Source organism: Gloeophyllum trabeum, assembly GCF_000344685.1.
Source record: "Gloeophyllum trabeum ATCC 11539 unplaced genomic scaffold GLOTRscaffold_00001, whole genome shotgun sequence".
Classification (NCBI taxonomy): Eukaryota; Fungi; Basidiomycota; class Agaricomycetes; order Gloeophyllales; family Gloeophyllaceae; genus Gloeophyllum; species Gloeophyllum trabeum.
This window is the reverse complement of record NW_006920410.1, coordinates 3789019-3806324: the sequence shown is the minus strand read 5'-3', so window position 1 is coordinate 3806324 and position 17306 is coordinate 3789019. Positions and strand designations below refer to the sequence as shown.

At 52.9% G+C, this 17306-nt stretch overlaps 6 protein-coding genes across 6 annotated transcripts; 4 read left to right on the top strand and 2 right to left on the bottom strand.

Moving 5' to 3' along the window:
- Nucleotides 1-33: 33 nt before the first annotated feature.
- On the top strand, nt 34-5660 carry GLOTRDRAFT_113648 (uncharacterized protein; the record flags this gene model as incomplete). The annotated part of the gene is made up of 6 exons (XM_007863262.1): nt 34-287; nt 340-1331; nt 1386-2249; nt 2307-5292; nt 5346-5474; nt 5525-5660. 6 exons carry the CDS (start codon nt 34-36, stop codon nt 5658-5660), a joined length of 5361 nt encoding a protein of 1786 aa, XP_007861453.1.
- GLOTRDRAFT_109369 (glutamyl-tRNA synthetase) lies at nt 5535-8093 on the bottom strand. Its single transcript, XM_007863261.1, has 12 exons — nt 7821-8093; nt 7691-7763; nt 7599-7636; nt 7499-7546; nt 7266-7436; nt 7030-7209; nt 6812-6961; nt 6598-6759; nt 6380-6540; nt 6145-6311; nt 5935-6092; nt 5535-5882 (listed from the first exon to the last, which is right to left on the bottom strand). The coding sequence occupies exons 1-12, from the start codon at nt 7953-7955 to the stop codon at nt 5781-5783; spliced, it is 1545 nt and encodes a 514-aa protein (XP_007861452.1). The 5' UTR covers nt 7956-8093; the 3' UTR covers nt 5535-5780.
- Nucleotides 8094-8197: 104 nt separating this feature from the next.
- GLOTRDRAFT_135758 (uncharacterized protein) lies at nt 8198-9476 on the bottom strand (the record flags this gene model as incomplete). Its single annotated transcript, XM_007863260.1, has 6 exons — nt 8198-8372; nt 8432-8692; nt 8762-8964; nt 9023-9111; nt 9172-9250; nt 9312-9476. The coding sequence occupies 6 exons, from the start codon at nt 9474-9476 to the stop codon at nt 8321-8323; spliced, it is 849 nt and encodes a 282-aa protein (XP_007861451.1). The 3' UTR covers nt 8198-8320.
- Nucleotides 9477-9662: 186 nt separating this feature from the next.
- GLOTRDRAFT_54097 (RING/U-box) lies at nt 9663-10330 on the top strand. Its single transcript, XM_007862247.1, has 4 exons — nt 9663-9845; nt 9899-10003; nt 10059-10158; nt 10289-10330. The coding sequence occupies exons 1-3, from the start codon at nt 9683-9685 to the stop codon at nt 10118-10120; spliced, it is 330 nt and encodes a 109-aa protein (XP_007860438.1). The 5' UTR covers nt 9663-9682; the 3' UTR covers nt 10121-10158; nt 10289-10330.
- Nucleotides 10331-10600: 270 nt separating this feature from the next.
- GLOTRDRAFT_90461 (uncharacterized protein) lies at nt 10601-12548 on the top strand (the record flags this gene model as incomplete). Its single annotated transcript, XM_007863259.1, has 5 exons — nt 10601-10630; nt 10700-11602; nt 11657-11775; nt 12248-12309; nt 12337-12548. The coding sequence occupies 5 exons, from the start codon at nt 10601-10603 to the stop codon at nt 12546-12548; spliced, it is 1326 nt and encodes a 441-aa protein (XP_007861450.1).
- A 2449-nt stretch (nt 12549-14997) lies between these two features.
- GLOTRDRAFT_109367 (uncharacterized protein) lies at nt 14998-17160 on the top strand. Its single transcript, XM_007863258.1, has 3 exons — nt 14998-15549; nt 15607-15800; nt 15852-17160. The coding sequence occupies exons 1-3, from the start codon at nt 15009-15011 to the stop codon at nt 16788-16790; spliced, it is 1674 nt and encodes a 557-aa protein (XP_007861449.1). The 5' UTR covers nt 14998-15008; the 3' UTR covers nt 16791-17160.
- Nucleotides 17161-17306: the final 146 nt, after the last annotated feature.

The following is a 17306-nucleotide window of genomic DNA, read 5'->3' as shown; positions in this document are numbered from 1 at the left end:
CCGCTTACGGACGTCCGATTCAGACTCGACGCCATGCCCAATGGCAAGAAATACGTGTTTACAGCGAGTGCGCGCGCAGAGGTTCTATCAGAGCTGTACGGTGTATTCTGGGGAAACTACTCGCACTTGTTCTTGCCAAATAACAACTCGAGCTTGCCTATGCACGCCACACTGAGCGAAGTGCAATCGAAGCTAAAGTTCTGCGGCGCTGGGGAGCCCGAGCCGGTGGTCCCTGGAATGTCATGCGGGCATATATTCAAGAAGGGAGAGAGTTGTTTCAGGTGCAAGTGCGTTGAGTCAATCTCCTCGCTCTAGACGAACGCTAACGGTATGCCGCAGGGATTGTGCGCTAGATGACAGCTGTGTACTGTGCGCGCGATGCTTTCACGCATCCAATCACGCAGACCACAATGTCAGCTTTTTCATAGCCCAGCAGTCCGGTGGCTCTTGCGATTGTGGGGATGTTGAAGCGTGGCGCAATCCCATCGACTGTCCGCACCACCCTCCTGCTCCGGGAGCTCGTGAAGCCCTGGAAGCCGCGGTCCAGCAAGCGATACGCTCAACCCCTAGAGTCGTTCCGCGTACCATTCTAGCATCCGACGTCCTCCCCGTGCAAGATTACCCACATCGGGTGACGGTGCCCCACGAGCTGCGGGAATCTATGAGCCGCGCCATCGCCTTTGCGCTCGACTACGTGCTTGATACTTTGGACTATTCACCGGAGGAGACGCGTGTGTCGAAGACCGAATCGGACCTGCGGACGCAAGCCACCGCGGACCCGATGGTTAAGGATACATACACCCTCATTGTCTGGAACGACGACAAACACGCATTTGCTGAAGTCACGGACTTGATTGTTGATTTAACAGGGCTGCCCAGGGACGACGCGTACCAGATGACATGCAGGATTGATGAGATCGGGCGGGAGGTGATCGACATGGGGAGCAATGGAGCCCATTTGCTAGAAATGGCCAAGAAGATCGCTATGGTTGACCTTGGGGTGACGGTGAGGAGAGCACACGACACGTTCCGGGAACACATTTCAAGTGTGATGATTGAGTGGTTGCTGGACCTAACGAGGTGTCGAATAGGCACCGACGCGATATACCTGCGGGAGCTCATCGCCGAGCAGCTGCTCTCTCCCCGTTCACGGGAGACGCTCTCGTACTCGAGTTCGGGACCACTGACCGCTGTCGCCGATGCTGTCAATCCATCTCGACTAACATGGCTATTCCTGTTTCATACCAAACTGTGGAAACGGCCCCGTCTCAACCTTAAAGAGATATACGTATCTGTGCTTAATCTGAGTCACGATCATAAGTTGGCTGTAGGTAAATGTATCTTCATATTCTTGTACATGCCGTATCTTATACGTCCTCTTACAGCCTCCCATTTTGCGCACGTCTATCACCGTGTCATCGACGCGTATCTGCTCGTGGATCGCGAAGCCGAGACGTCCATTAAGTACTTCGCCTTGCAGCTGTTCACCGTACCCTCCGTTGCTTTACACATCGTCAAGCACCACAACGTCGTTGCGCGCCTGCTCAACGTAATTGTTGCCTTCTTCACGAACCAAATCCAAGACAAACGCATTGTAATGAACCCGCGATGGAATGCAGATCTCGACGTCGAGGCATCCCCATTCAAGTCTAAGCGCTTCATGCCGGTTTTCAGCGACCTCCGGTATCTCTGCCACAACGAGCCTGTGCAGCAGCTCATTGCGCATAATGAATCGTTCATCCGAATGTTCTCAAGCACCTGCCAGCTGTTTATGTGTATCAATCCGAACAAACGCGCAGCAACGAACCACGTCGAATACGAGACGGATGCATGGATCAGCGTGTTCAATGTCACTTTGTCGCTGTCACGCGTAATCAAGGTTTACGGCGAAGCATTTGGGAGAGCCACGACCGCGGAGCTGGTAGCAGCCATCGACACGGTCATACACCATATTCTCAGTGTTTGCACGCTGACGAACGATCGGCTTGACCGGTCTAAGTTCACTCCCATTGCATTCCACGACGTGGAATTTGGAGGTGCGCCGTACCATATCGTTAATTTCGACGTGCTTGAAGGGTGGGTGAGTTTCCATCACTCGCTCCACTGGCTTCTGGCGGAGTTGTTCAAACATGTGGATATCCTGAGCGACGAGAATCTGCGAGAAGTAGGTTGCCGTACTCTCCGGGAGTTGCTACTCCAAAAAGCGAGTGAGCGAGCCCTGCTAACTATGGTGGACTTCCCTCTACGAGGTACGTGCTTGAGGTCCCTCATCGTATGTTTGACCTTCACACATGATTCACCTGCAGTGCTCGCTATGATAGCCCAGATCCGGACGGGCTTGTGGGTACGGAACGGGTTCGCAATCCGAGGCCAGCTCTTGCATTACCGGGACTTTATGCTCAGAGAACTATGTTATGACCAGGACCTGTTCATCCTGCAGACGGCTCTTGTGATCCTCGATCCAAGCCTCGTCTTCGTCACGATATTGGACCGATTTCAGCTGCTGCATTATTTCTCCGGCGCGACTATCCATCCATTTTACGAGGGACCTCAGCTGATGGGCATGGTTGAGGAAGTTCTTTACGTCCTTATCACCATTCTGAGCGAGAAAGCCGCCCCTTCCAAGCTCCCGACTCCGGTTGCTATACGGCGAGAAATAGTCCATGCCTTGGCTGTGGGACCCTGCACATTCACAGATCTCGTCAAGCGCGTTGCGGAACGTATGGTAGAGGATATCTCTTTCGAGCGTGTCTTGAAAGAGGTGGCAGACTTCAAGCCGCCTGAAGGCCTAACAGATTCCGGCTTGTACGAATTGAAGGACGAGGTGTTCGATGAAGTGACCCCTTTCTTCTACCATTATACGCGGAATAAGCGTGAGGAGGTGGAAACCATTCTGAAGAACCGATTGAAGAAGAAAGGCATCCAGAACCCGGTTATTGTTCCCCAACCCCTGGACATCAATCATGGACCCTTCACGGTGTTGAAGCATGCCTTCGAGTCAGAAGCGCTTTTACAGATCATATTCTATGCCCTTCACAACATTGTCGAAATGACCAAATCCTCTGGTGCATCACCTCCTTCGTCAGAAGCTATCCTCGACCAGGGTTTGCATCTTATCATGTTGGCGCTGGTAGAGAGGCCGGTGGTTTTCAGTAATCTCGCATTCGCGAAGACCTTTGAACAGAAGACCCTGCTGGAGGTCGTATGTAGTATGGAGCACGACAAGGCTTACGTCCCGTATAAGGATCGTGTTGTTTGGATACTTGATCAGTTCGACCAGCACGTCCCGGCGGCCATTAGGTTACATAGGAAAGTCATTGCCCCTGCTCAAACTGGACCTGATGCCGAAGATGAGAAGAAACGCGCTGCTAAGGCGAGGCAAGAAGCAATAATGAGGCAGATGAAGGCTCAGCAAGCTAGTTTCGCGCATAATTTCGATGACGTGGACGACGACGACGAGGAGGACGAGTCGACTTCGGTGGAGCAACCAGAGTCCTATGGAACTTGCATCGTATGTCAAGAGGATCTGAACTCTGCCAAAGCTTTTGGTCTCCTCGGATTACTCCAACCAAGCCGTCTCATACGACGGCACCCAGATGGTCAGCATACGTACTTCTATGAGGCTCTTCAGACGGCACCCAGCTTGGATCGATCTAGGCAAACTGCAAATGACACAATGTTTCCACCTCCAGACGCGGACGCAAGAGATGCGAAGAACAGGCAGAATCTCAGCTTCGACGGATTTCCTTCCCAGAGCACCCGCTTCGGTGTCTATGGGTCGATCTGCAACCATATGATGCACCTGGAATGTTTTCAGACATACAGCGCCTCCATCAGATCTCGACACCGAGCGCAGCCTACAAGGAATCATCCAGAAAATATCCCCCGTAAAGAATATATTTGCCCCCTATGCAAAAGTTTAGGGAACGTTATCATCCCCCTGTCTTTACCAACCGATGCTACCCTCAGCGAAGTGCCATTTTCTGATTGGGTCCGAGCTTCAGGGATCAGTATACTCAAGTCCAAACCAGACCCCCAACTTGATGCATTGCAGTTCAGGAATGGGACAGGCGAATTTGTATTCTGGGCTGCCCAAGATGTCGGTTATCCACAGTATTCAAGGACGCACGACAGGTGGGAAAATGTTGAATTGCACAGGATGGTCGATACCGTTATGGTCATCACTAGGACGCTGTCGCAGCAGACCCGGCACCTCCGAGACCGCCTAGAGCCGCAAGACGGCGAGCGAGGGGTGGGTTTATATCTGCCTGAGGAGTTGGTCGGATATACGATCGCATCTTTAGAGGTGGCTCAGCGTGGCTGTGGCTCTCCTGGTTCCACAGTTGCCGACAGCCTCACAGATGCTCAGACACGCTGTATCGGAGGCCTGCTAAGATGTCTAGTCAAGCTGACTGCATTACAATTCAAAGGCAGGGCTGACGAAGGGAAGGACGCCGTGCGACAGGCCATCATCAAACGACTACTCCCAGAATGGAGTCGTAGTTCCCTGACGCCATTCTCTTCACCGTTACTCCTTCGCGATCCTTTCACACTGCTGGTGGAGACAGCGGCTGTTGCTCCAGACATGCTTCGTCATGTCCTCGTGCTGACATACTATGCATGTCTGGCCCGCACCGTCATCGGATTAGTGTATTTCTGCAGCAAGACGCGCAACTTGAACGGCAGTGTAGGGGCGTACACCTCGCATGAAGACATCTTTGGCGACGTGCGGATCTTCTTCATGTCTGTCGCTCGTCACTCCCCTGTTTTCGAGCACAATGCTACTTTGGCCTTTCAGACTTTCGGAGAATCCCGTCTTGAGAAGCTGCTGTATTCGTTTACATTGCCCTTTCTTCGTCGGGCGGCCATTCTGTGCCGTGCAGTACTCCCATCTGCCTATCCTACCCCTACTTTCGAAGGCGAGGAGCCCTCAGAGTATCGCCGTCTCTTGGTTATGTTGGGTATCCCTCCCCTTAGTGACCTGCCTAAGCAAGACACCCTCCAGAATTGCCTATCTGGCTGGTGTGCTCACTATGGCCACTCCCAGGTTGCATCCCAGTTCAACTTTGGCGTCACTCTCGAATACCCAACCATATATCGTATCGCGCAGCTCCCACTGATCCTGGACAACCTGTTTGGCGACCACGAGAAAGTGATGACATGCACGCGATGCAAGGCTGTCCCTGCTGACGCCGCAATCTGTCTGATATGTGGAACAGTCGTCTGCTTGCAAAGTCACTGTTGCTGGGACCTCGATGCTAAGAGGGGCGAATGCAATATACATACGAGAGAGTAAGCTAAGCATTAGCCTTATCTACTTTATTATGGGGCTGATCGCCTCGCAGGTGCGGAGGCGCTATCGGGCTGTATTTCCTCGTGAAACGCTGCTCCGTATTATATCTCTATGCCGGCAGCGGTGCGTTCCAATCGCCGCCATACCTCGACGTGCACGGAGAGGTAGACGTGTCCATGAGGTGAGTCATTCCTTGTAACCCACCCTCAATGTTCTGACGTCGGTATGCAGAAGAGGACGAAGACAATATCTCCATCACGCCCGGTGGGAGGATATCCGCAAGAATTGGATAACCAACGGCATCCCTACGCTGGTAGCACGGAAATTAGAGGCTACTGTCGACAATGGAGGTTGGGAAGCCCTATAACATGCGACGTTTCTTACTACACTATTGCTTTCGAAGAACTGTCTTTCCCCATGCACACCCATGTATCATTACAAACGCATCTGATTTGTAGCATAATTTCCCCTAGAATACGAGTAATAATTACATCTTGCTGACAAGTGGACTGCCGCGGATGGTGTGTAGCCGTTCCAGTGTACGTTCTGGACCAATTGTGTGCATAATCTCCGCCACTGAGGGACCAGTCTGGCAACCTTCGCATTAGCGTAGAATGGCATAAGAGAATCACGCATTCTACCTTCATCCCTGTGAGGGCGTGTCGAAGGATAGTCATGAATACCCTGCTCTTGATACCGCTCTTTGTAGATTCTTCGTGTAAGGCTGCGGATATATTCTGCTGATCCCACACAATATCAGGCTTTTCAAGGCGGGCCGCGACCGCCCGTGTAACGTCAGCTGCACAAAATATCAGTCGCGGCCGCTTGATCAGGCAGAGCTGGTAGCTTACAGTATTCTGATGGGCTGATCGACTTCACCATCTCATGAGCTTCCGCGGTGAAGAAGTCGGGCTCGATGAAAAAGTATGGTGCGAGGAAGGGAAACTGCTGCAGGTTCGTCACGCGCTCCTGCAGCGTTGGAATGACCTTCTTGATGTAGTCTTCCGTCGTGTACTGGCTGCATACAACATCCACGAAGTAAGTGCATCCGCGGTGACGGTTGATGGAGTAGAAAAGGGAACAAACCTGAGGGGGAAGGCAGCCTTGACAGAGTCGTGTAACCGCGCCGCGAGGTTGTCCAGGCCTTCCGGGGTCGACCACGCCCGCGTGAGGTGATGTTTGTTGATGTACTCCAGCTTCTTGGGGTCAAGAACCGAGCGGCGGTGGGTTAATGCTGACAGGTCAAACTGGCGCAACCAAGATTAGAGAAGTCCTCGGGAGGTAATGAAGTGTTCGTTGCACACCTTTTCAATCAGTTCAGACAGCGTCATCAGAGCCGTGCTGTCTGGTGCGGGCGCGGATGACGCAGACGTCGACCCAGCGCTGGTATCTGGGTTCTCGTGCTGCACGCCCCATCCCGCCAATGCCAGCCAATTTAATACCGCGGCAGGCTCCCAGCCGCGGCGCTGTACAAAGGTCGGATATATATACGAGAGGACGCAGGATAGTGGTACTCACGATGTAATCCATAACCTGCACGTCGCCCTTGCGTTTCGACATCTTTGTCCCGTCGTTATTTAGTAAAATTGGGAGGTGCGCGAATTGCGGCGGGGCGAGGGACAGACACGCGTACAGGTCGAGGTGCAGCGGTAATGATGGCAGCCATTCCTATTTATTGCGCACCCGAACGTCCCTAAATGTGAGTACCAGAATGTAGACAGACAAACGCCATTTACCTCACCGCGTACGACGTGCGAAATTCCCATTTCGTGGTCGTCTACGACGGACGCGAGATGGTATGTCGGGAAGAGGTCCGACTTGAGCAGGACGGGGTCCGTCGGGAGGGATGCGTGCGTGTCTTTCAGCGCACCGAACACGATGTCGTGAGGGGCAGGGCGTTGTGGTAAGTTCCCATCCTAAAGTATTTCAATGCTCAGTGCTCGAAGATGAGCAATGTGGGGGTGGGACGTACGTTCAAACGAATGATGTGTTTCTCCCCTGCGCGCACGCGCCGCGCGACTTCCTCGTCCGTGAGATGCAGACACGCCTTGTCGTACGTCTCATTGGAACCGGAGCGTGCCAGTCTCTCTCGGGTAGCAGACAGGCGGTCGGGTGTGCAGAAACACCTGTACGCACGGCCGGACTAGAGCAGCGAAAATACTCAGGTGAACGGACGTATGCCAGACAAGTGAAGCAGCGACATACCTCTAGCAGCTTATTTGCGTACATCTTGTACAAGTCCAGCCTTTCCGACTGCCCTCGTCAGCCAAACAAACGTACCTGGTGTCCCATAAACCTAGCCTACCTGGAAGTACGGTCCATGCGGACCTCCCTTAATAGGTCCTAATCCTACTCAACACCCGAACACACCTCCCGCAGAACGCGGAGCAGACTTACCATAGTCATACTCCAACCCAGCCCAATTCAAGCTTTCTCTGATATTGTCCACTGCCCCGGGGACATACCTCGTCTATCCCGCACGCGTCTTCTACATTTCCTATTCGCAGGAAGGAGATATATTACTCACAGCGTCGGTATCCTCAATGCGCAGGATCCACTTCCCGCCGTGTTTACGTGCATACAGGTAGTTGTAGAGCGCGGTTCGGAGGCCGCCCAAGTGGAGGGAGCCGGTGGGTGAGGGCGCGAATCGGAGGAGGACCATGTTAGTAGTCGAAGTACAGTATTCTAGGCGAATTAGTAGGTAGGCGTGAACGAGTCCCAGTCGCTAGCAGTCTAGTAGAGACATGTCGCACCGAGGTTTACTGCGAATTCAAGTAGCCATGATCGAGGTCTGGAGCTCGTCTCGGTCAAGCAGCCTGGAAGCCTCGCTTTGAACGCTTGTTTCGAGATCCCAACTAAATCCTGAACGTTGAACTCTTCTAAGAGCTCAGGCAAAGTGCAACACAGTGTCGTACATGTCCAAGAGTCTCAGATTGGTATTGCTACATGCAAATTACAGAACAGAACATTATCACAGAGTTAACAGCACGGTACGAGGGAGTGAACGACGAGTACGCGTCCCGCCTCTCAGAAACGATTCCGCTTCCTCTGCGGCTTCGCAGACATCTCCGCAGTTGCTCTACACGTCGAGCCCGTCAGAAACCCTCGCCACAGCCGACAAAACGACAAGGAACGTACTTTCGGTTCTTGCCTTTGATGTTCTCCACCGGCTCGTCGACATCCATACTGTCCATGGCCATCTTCTCCTGCATCGAACCCATCCCCAGGACCTTCTTCCCGGCCGCCTTGTTCTCTTTCTGCTTCTCCGACACTTCTTTGAGAATGTTCTGCACGGTCTTGTCGTACTCCTCGTCTTCGGCTTGTTTAGCTGCTGTCCGAGAAGACAAGGAAGCGAGCTTATTGTCCAGCGTAGCGAGCACGGATGCGGTCGTGGACGCCCTGTATCATAATGACGCGTAACACCAGTTCGGAGTCAGCGTAAGATAAGGAAGGACGCAGCATGCGTACCAATCCTGCAAGGCAGCCAGAATCCCCTCTACCTTCCCTGGCTCCAAATCCCGCCCCATTGTATACTCAACCTCGAACTGTTGCTCCTTCTGGTCGAGCTTCCCCCGAATCACATCCATGTACACTGCGTCGATAATGAGGTCCTCCAGCTCGCGGATAGTCGCCATGTCCAGCGCCTGCAGAAGGGTACTATACGGCAGTATCTAGAGATACCCAGACATCAGCAGCTGGTACACAAACTGAATGTTGAGGTAGGCGTACCCTGCGTTCCATGGCTAGGGAGACTAGGGAGAGGTGCTTCAGCTTCGTGATCTGAGCCTGGTTGAGCGATGGCAGGACGTCCTTGTGTTCTTTCCGAAAGAACACATGAGACGGTGTGATGAGCGGAATCTCGGGAAGACGGACTCAACGAAGGTAATCCTGGTACGTCTTGTACGAGAAGAGCTGTAATAATGAATAATACTGCGCATGCTGCTCGCTCGTGGCCAGCTATATCACCGATCAGTCAGTATGCTATGCATGCGGCTATGAGCAGGAGTTTAATACACACCTCCTTGATATTCGGCTGGTCCAGTAACTCTGCGAATACGAATACCCCAGAGGCGGCGGTGGCGTCCTGCACAAGCTTCGCAGCCGCCGCACCCTTGGCCGACTTCGCCATGAGTAGAAACGGTTCTAACTTCGCTGCAAAGCTCGTGCCCAGTTCGATCGACATCTTGCAGAGATCAAGCAAGCAGCTGCAGCAACCCGACGTCGATTGGGCACGCTCGATGAATACAAAGAAGCTCAATGTGGCAAACGAGGCGCTTGGTAAGCAGACGCGTACACACGCGTAAACACCTCTCGACGCGTTCATCAACCTCAGACTCAGCTCGGACTCAACCTTCCTGTTTTCGCAGCTGCCGTTACGACCTGCCCGTCATGAAAGTAACGATAAAGAACTGGAACGCCATTGCGCAATGGCGCTGGGACATCGGCAAAGAATTCGACGAGACCGACGACGAGGACCTGTGTGGCATCTGCCGGGTGGCGTACGAGGGCTGCTGCCCGCGCTGCAAGATGCCCGGGGATGATTGTCCCGTCCGTGCGTACCATAAACCTTCAGCTTTCACTCATAGCCTTGCTAAGGGCTCTCAGTGTGGGGCGAATGCGGTCACGTCTACCATATGCACTGTATCATGCAGTGGATCGAGCAGCAGCCTCCAAACAAGCAGAACTGCCCTATGGACCGTAAACCCTGGAGTATGTCCTCCTTTGCAATTAGGATTGTTGATATCAGTGACCTACCTAAATGAAGTCACCGCCGAGCGAAAGACTGCCAACACGGCTACCCAGCAAACCCAGGCTGTCCAATCATAGCCTTGTAACAACGGAGAGCGAGCGGCTGTTTTCAGCGAGTGAGCAAATCCACTGTAATGGATACAGCGCTACACCCGCACATTCCTCACGTTCATGGTTTTTTTATGTACGCGCCGTATCGCACTTTCGCAGATGCTCCACATCTACTCACTAACACAAAAAGTATAGGTTGATGCATGTGGTTCCAATGTGTATATAATGTACTATTATACTGGTATGGTTTTCCTCTTCACTCAGTCAGGTCCCGCCTGGGGGGTGCGGCCCTGTTTCCCGTAATACCTTGAGCCGGGGGTGTTGCCCTTTCGTCCACCAGTGCATGACGGACGGGTCCATAGGACATGGAAGGTCCGTTGAGCATGGTGCGGTACAAAATACCGCAGAGCATGCATTTTTGAGTTGGAATACTGGGTTTCCATCTTACTTGCATGTGAGCGCTCGATCTCAAGAACGAGAGCATATCGCAACAAGTGTGCCTATGCAATGCGTCAGAAGGCTCAGAGTGGATTAGAGGTGAGACTGAATACTAGTAAGTCTATCCTTTGAGGTCTTGAGCGTATGCAACTCTCACATGTTCGACAGGATTATGAGGGTTTGCCCGTAGGTCTATCATACTTCTTATATTGTAGACATGCTAACTCCCGCAGAGACACCCCGGTGCTACACAACACGGATGGACAATGTCCTATTCGACCTTCTCAGAGTCTTGCGCGATGTCGCGTCTCATTTACCCTCACGTCTTGCGCCTCATACTGGCTTTCTGATTCGATCCGCGCGTTCTCGTCTGTCTCGCTCTCAGTTACTCATCTGTCTTCTCTTGTGCTCTCGCGGCCTACCAGCGAGGAGGGAGGAGCGAAAGAAAAGAAGACAAAAGAGGACGTGTTGAACGTCGGAAGGGTCCCGACTCCTGAAGATGACCCCTTCAAGAAAGGGAATATCAACGAGTGTAAAGGCAAGAAGAGCAGTGGTTTCTCGACACTCAGCGGATGTGGGAGCGAGGATGACGGGAAGTGGGTGGTGCCTCCTAGGATGAGGGGCCTCGGGCTGGACATGAGCGCCGTGATGGGCCAGCAGCCGCACCCATACGCGAGTGTTGCGCACCGGCAGACGGTGTCCCCTGTTTCGCCTGCGACGCTGTCGCCGCTGTGGGGTGCTGCGACGCCGCCAATGCACCCTCCGCCGACTTGTCCATTGCCTAACGGTCCGCATCTGCAGGGGCTACCGACGCCGTCTAGTTCTAGTACGCTCCCGCCGTTGTCGGCATTCGACGCTGAAGGAAAGGAGCGGGCGCTTGTATACCCGCTGCCGGTGGCGCTGGGGCCTGTGCCCCCTCCTTCGACTATACACCAGCATGCTCTGCTGCAGGGGGCGGTCAGTGGTAGGAGGCAGTCGTTCGTTGTTGCGAAGAATAAGACGCACGGGCTGCTACGGAAGGTCAGGCATGTGCCTATTGTAGAGGTGGGCGATAGGAGTAAGACGAGTAATGTTTGTCCGTTCCCTGTGCCACTAGGCCCTGCGGTTCTGCCGTCACGTTTGTAGAGGGCATACAAGAGTGTGGTGATTGAGGAAAGGCAGTCGAGGATGATCTCTACGAATCCTTGGGTCAAAGTGCGCAGACGGAAAAGGGTCGGTGGCAGGAGGTCGAACAGGGAATCGAGGTACTTATTTTCAACTGCTGGTGGGGTGGACATTATGAGCTGATTGGGGGTGTTAGTTTATCCCCAAGAAGTCAACCCCCGATCCTGCGGGGCAGCTTGATATGGGGTGACGGCCTTTGATCATGTCGCCGAAGAACGGGTATTTGATCTCTGAGGCGTTGACTGCTACGAGTTTTCACCCATGGGTCGAGTGCTACCAACTTCATGCATGGGTCAATTGCCACGAGCTTCACCAATGGATCAATCCCTGGATGCGCGACTGCTCCTGATGCATTGGTAGTCGCCCCTGCCATGATTCGGAGAGGCAGTCAGAGGATCGTCGTTATTACTGATGACGACACCAGGGGGTGGTCGAGTCACAGTCGTCGCAGAGATGACAAGAGTCCATGGCTTCCGTCAGCCCTACCGCTCGGTAGCTCATCGAGCAGCAGGCATGAGCGATTGTAGCGAAGTTTGGAGGACGACTTGCCAGTGGGAAGGGCGAGCAGCGATTCGAGCTCTATCGCGTATCACAACGCGAGATCTTCGTGCACTGTGAGTCTTCTTGGGTCCCCTGTGAAGCGTCGGCTAGCCACGACAAGGTCATCCGGATCGCTGAATGTCGGGTTTCCAATCATGTGGAGATGAGTACGCTCTTCGCACAACAGATGACAAGGTTCCGGTTGGTAGCTGCGCCTGGATGGAGGGATCTCATGGAATTGTGTGAGGCCTTTGCAGATGTCTTGGTGGGTGAGAAGAAGGGACAGATTGTTCCTGTATCGCTGGTGGAGTAGCAGGCTGGGATGTCGATGGCTTCGCAGGTGTCTCCCGCCCGGTCTATGCGCTCCCTGGTATCTTCTGCAAGCCCGACTGGCAGCTGTCCAATCCTACCCTGAGGCATGAAGTGCTCTTTTTCGACGTTCCACTTGCTCCTAACCTGCCCCGACTACCCTTGGAGAGATCGGGAGAAGCTGTGGGAGGAGTTTCGTTCGTGAGGGTGTTAAAGGCGGTTTATAGGTGCCACACCCGCTCGTCCTTCCTTTTAGTCGTCCATTCTACGTCTCGCTCGCTTCACAACCTTCCTTTGCTCTGTTTCGAATTGGCTTCATGCGTTAACGGTCCCTTTACCTTCTCCTTTCGGTTTCCGTAATCACGATTTTATATTCGTCCTCGCGCACTCGCACTCCTTGGGGTTTTCTTTTCGTATAGTTGTATACAAAATAAATACCATTTTGCAGCTGTAGAAGGTCTTTTATTAGTTATTGACTCGATAAGATAGCAATAAGAGTAGAAATTCAGGAATATGAAGAGGATACCTTCCGGGTAAGTTCACAATACTAATGTGGGTGCTGCGTTAGAGGCGGTCACCCTCTGGATACCTATAGTGACGCATTCGTTGGAGGCACTCTCGAGACTGATTAATCTGCGTAAGTATTCTTGACCTTACAGCGATGTCGCCAGAGGTCAGGACTTCTGTGGCTTTCTTGTATGCAGATGAAAATGGTCTAGATATAGGTTGAAAATGTCAGACTTCCAAGCTGCTGGCACTCCAAGGTGAATGCCCTTTCCTTCATGTTCGGGCAAGGTGTCGTCAAGCTGAGAAAGTGGAGTATAATGATGGTCATATGGCGCAGATGATGCTGCTACATCTGAATTGCTGGACGACATCGTGTCCGTCGAGGAAAACCTCCCGGGCAATGCCACATGTTTTGATTAGAGCGCACCATGAGTTGGCGTCAAAGGGTAGCGTACTAGCGTGAAATCATGGACAAGTATATAAAACTCTCAGAAAGTCGCTGTAAATGAGACTGAGGTCGCGTCGCAATCTCGAAGGTCTCCCGCCTTACTGGTTACCCGTGGCACGACAGCTTGACTCTATTTGTTTGGGTCACGATATTCCGTCCCTGGATTCAATCAAAAGAGAAAGTAACCATCGACGGCGGGTGCATCAGCGAGTTGCCATAAATGACTCGGAAGCTATGAAGCACTACACAGACCTGATGGCCCCAACCAATCAAGCTTCAAGGGATCCCACCATCCCGTATGCACCCGCGTCCATTGCGCCGAACGGAGTCAACGCTATGTGTGGGAATGTTCGCATGTCACGCGCTGGTGACAATGTGACCAGCGCGTTGGACAGTTCGTCGCGTCCGCCCAAGTGCGCCACATTCGACTATCCCTACAAGTATCAATACATCGATCCTCGCGCCAGGGCGGAGCTGTAGGCAACGGTACAATCTGTTAACTACCTTAAGTCAAGAGAAGGCTGTCGTTTAGTCCACGTGTAGGGTTGCTGTGCAGCTCCTTGTTCTCTCTTTGGGTACTTGAGGACTCGCAGCCGCCCAGGTTTGTCCGTGTTTTATCTGATGGTTGATCGATGTTCATTTGATGGCAGACCTTGCTGACCACGCGGAGTTTGCCTCTTTAAACTCCATAAGTGGTGCGTGTTCACTGCTCACCTCTCTTTCCTCCCTCATTCACGCCCCCACGTTATGGCAGGCAAGAAAAGCAGCAAGAGGAAAGCCAAGACATTCCAAGCTCCCCGACCACACACTGTCGAGGGCTCGACTCCTACACGGCTTGAGTCCCAGGAAACTCCCACGAAGGCCCGCAGGCTGAGAACACAGCCTACCTTGTCGTACGGGAAGGACAACGAAGAGAAGATTAAAAAAGATCTTGCAACCGAGCTACAGGGACACATATTCAAGGATATGCCGAAACTTATCGAACACGTCTTCCCGGATGACGCTTTGCCCGCGTCTGTTGATATCATTTTCGACAAACTCGCAACGCTGGACAAGCCTCCATACTCGCAGGAGTGCCAGAGGTGGGATGGTTGCCCTATCCTAACCAGGGCGTCAAATCACTTTGGAGACCAAGAGATAAAGCTAGCTAATTGGCTCAATGGGCTGGCTGGGAATATCGGGGAAGTCGTAGGCAAAGAGTGCAAACGGGTTGCCACCGGCGCTTATGCCAGCAATAAAAACCCGCTCCCTGGCGGACCAGGCCACAAGCGTCGCCCCGACGTCCTGATCTTCAACAAGGACGCGCCCCAGACTTGGGAAACTGTCGTCTCCCACTGGGAACTGAAGAACAAGCGGACGCACAAGAAAAAAGCTGAAAGGGCTGTGGCAGAGGGTGTCCGCATGATCTACGTAAGCCAGGATGACAGGCGATTTATCCCGTCTCTGTCTATTCTAGGCGAGCATTGCATCCTCCACATACTCGACCGCGCCGGCCACGTGTACTCCGAGATGTTCAACATCCACAGGGATCCTCGATTGTTCTTACGGATCTTCACAGCGATTATGTTCTCAGACCGGGAATATCTTGGCTACGATCCCAGTATCACCACCCTCGACGATGGCAGTCGCATTGTGACCGTGAAGGGCAAATCGTACGTGATCAAGAAGCGAATATATTTCAGCCCTTCGATCCTCGGACGCGGAACCTCGTGTTGGCAAGCGACTCGTGATGGCGTCACATATGCTATCAAAGACTACTGGACAGACGTCACTCGCGAATTTACAGAAGCCGAGTTTCTGGAGGAGGCACGTAATGCCGGCATCGAGAATGTTTGCCAGCTAGTAGACGAGGAGATTCTCACCTTTCGAGGGAAGGAGGACACGACTGACCTCGTACGACCTGCGATAAGGGCGAAGAAAGGCAAGAAGAAATACCCAAAGCAAGACTGCCGAGTACACAGGCGCCTCGTGTTGCAGCCCTTTGCAGAATCCATCGTCGAATTTGAGACGAAGCGGGAGTTGATCAAGGCGTTTATAGACGTTATTCAAGGTGAGTGCTCCCCTTCTGCCTGATAACGTGGATCTTGACTGCGAATGTTACGTGTAGCGCATAAAGCACTGCTCGAGAAGGTTGGGATACTTCATCGAGATATCAGTTTAAACAACATCATGCTAGCCGCCACAAGAGACGCAGCGGGCCAGCGACGAGGAGTGCTTATTGATCTCGATTATGCAATGCGATATTCAGAGGATGAGGCGGAGCAGGGGAAGCAACGGAAGACTGCCACAGCTGAGCGCACTGTGAGTAGCCATGGGCACATGAAATATCCATGTAAACTCACGAGGGCATAGGGAACTACCCCCTTCATGGCCCTGGACCTTCTGTGGGGTGGTGGGGGGGTGTCGCATAGACCCGAATGGGATCTTGAGTCTTTCTTCTATGTGCTCTTCTGGATCTGTGTTCTCTATGATGGCCCCAGAAACTCGGAAAGACGTATCTCTTTCAAGCAGACTCCACTGTACCACTGGACCGAAGGCAGCTTCGAAGAGGTGGCGCAGAACAAGTCTAGCGTTGACAGTGACAAGGGTTGGCCTAACACGCTTGTACGGGTGTCGCCGTATTTTGAGGACCTGAAGCCGTGCCTGGACCGATGGCGCTATATACTGTTCAAGAAAGGCAGTCCGGCCACCCACGATGAGGTTGTTCGTATTCTGCAAGAGACGCACGATGCCTTAGAAGAAGAGGAAACCCCGGAGAACGCGCCTGGCTCGGTGCAGGGTCAATCCGAGAAGCCGATCAGCGCCGTGCGCCAGTACCACACTCGCTCATACCTGGAGACATCAAAGAAAAAGAATCAGAAAGAGGAGGCTTCTGAGGACGAGGTTGAGGAAGATTCTGAGGATGGCTCTGGCAAAGAGTCTGAGGACGACGTTGGGGAGGAGCCTGAGGAAGACCAGGTCGCCGAAGACGACGATGTGCCGGACGAGGACGAATCGAGCGAGGCAGAGGAAGATAGCTCTGACAGCTCTTACTCTCCTAGTCCCTCACGCGCTCGGGTGCAGATTTCGAGCACTGGTTCGCGCGGTCGCAAGAGGACGCGCAAGGACACGGCGCAAGAAGATGACGACGACGGATATACTGAGTCTGGCATCTTTCCGGAATCGCAGAATGCTGGTTGGCGAAGCGACGCATTTACCTTGCACTCTCCCCATCCATCGTCTTCTGCTTCCTCCTGGAGTCAGAGAACAGCCCCAACCTCATCCGAAGCTAAGCGGCACCGTGGAAAGTAGGAGGTACTTGGTCTTTGTCTACCGCAACCTTCCGTCGTGCTCTATCTCCCGTCTCTGATGGGTCGTATATCGCTAATCGTTGCTTTGCTGTAAGTGCATGTTGTCCTTCTCTGTCGCCCATCGCTATGTCATGTACCTCTCGTAGTGGAATATATTCCCAACTATAGCTCCATCAGGATTGCGGACACATACAAAATTGGTACTGCTCATGGTGATGCTTATGGCGTGTTACTTTTGCACGCTTGGGCGATACCTTACCATCATGGAAATAAAGGGTTGCTTGCCCGGTGTTTTACAGAGCCGTACTTTGCCCCACACCATGTGAACTTGTTTTCTCAGATTGATGTCGTGTTCCAAGCACTAGTCACTATGCTGCCCACCGTGATTGTACAATATTAACAAAATTCAGTTCATCAGGGACTACCGACAAGTGTAAGTATTCCCCGTATGGTACAGATGTTCCGCCGCACTAGTACTAGCCACTCAACCCCATGCATACGGAGCTGCCAATGTTAA

Coding starts and splice junctions, on each gene's coding strand:
- GLOTRDRAFT_109369 (XM_007863261.1), bottom strand. CDS start 7,955: ATGGTCCTCCTCCGATTCGCGCCCTCACCCACCGGCTCCCTCCACTTG. Junction 6,962..7,029: donor CGCACGTCGTACGCGGTGAG/GTAAATGGCGTT, acceptor CGCAATAAATAG/GAATGGCTGCCATCATTACC. Junction 5,883..5,934: donor ACGCCCTCACAGGGATGAAG/GTAGAATGCGTG, acceptor GAAGGTTGCCAG/ACTGGTCCCTCAGTGGCGGA.
- GLOTRDRAFT_54097 (XM_007862247.1), top strand. CDS start 9,683: ATGAAAGTAACGATAAAGAACTGGAACGCCATTGCGCAATGGCGCTGG. Junction 9,846..9,898: donor CGGGGATGATTGTCCCGTCC/GTGCGTACCATA, acceptor AAGGGCTCTCAG/TGTGGGGCGAATGCGGTCAC. Junction 10,004..10,058: donor TATGGACCGTAAACCCTGGA/GTATGTCCTCCT, acceptor ACCTAAATGAAG/TCACCGCCGAGCGAAAGACT.
- GLOTRDRAFT_109367 (XM_007863258.1), top strand. CDS start 15,009: ATGTTCAACATCCACAGGGATCCTCGATTGTTCTTACGGATCTTCACA. Junction 15,550..15,606: donor GTTTATAGACGTTATTCAAG/GTGAGTGCTCCC, acceptor TGTTACGTGTAG/CGCATAAAGCACTGCTCGAG. Junction 15,801..15,851: donor CTGCCACAGCTGAGCGCACT/GTGAGTAGCCAT, acceptor ACGAGGGCATAG/GGAACTACCCCCTTCATGGC.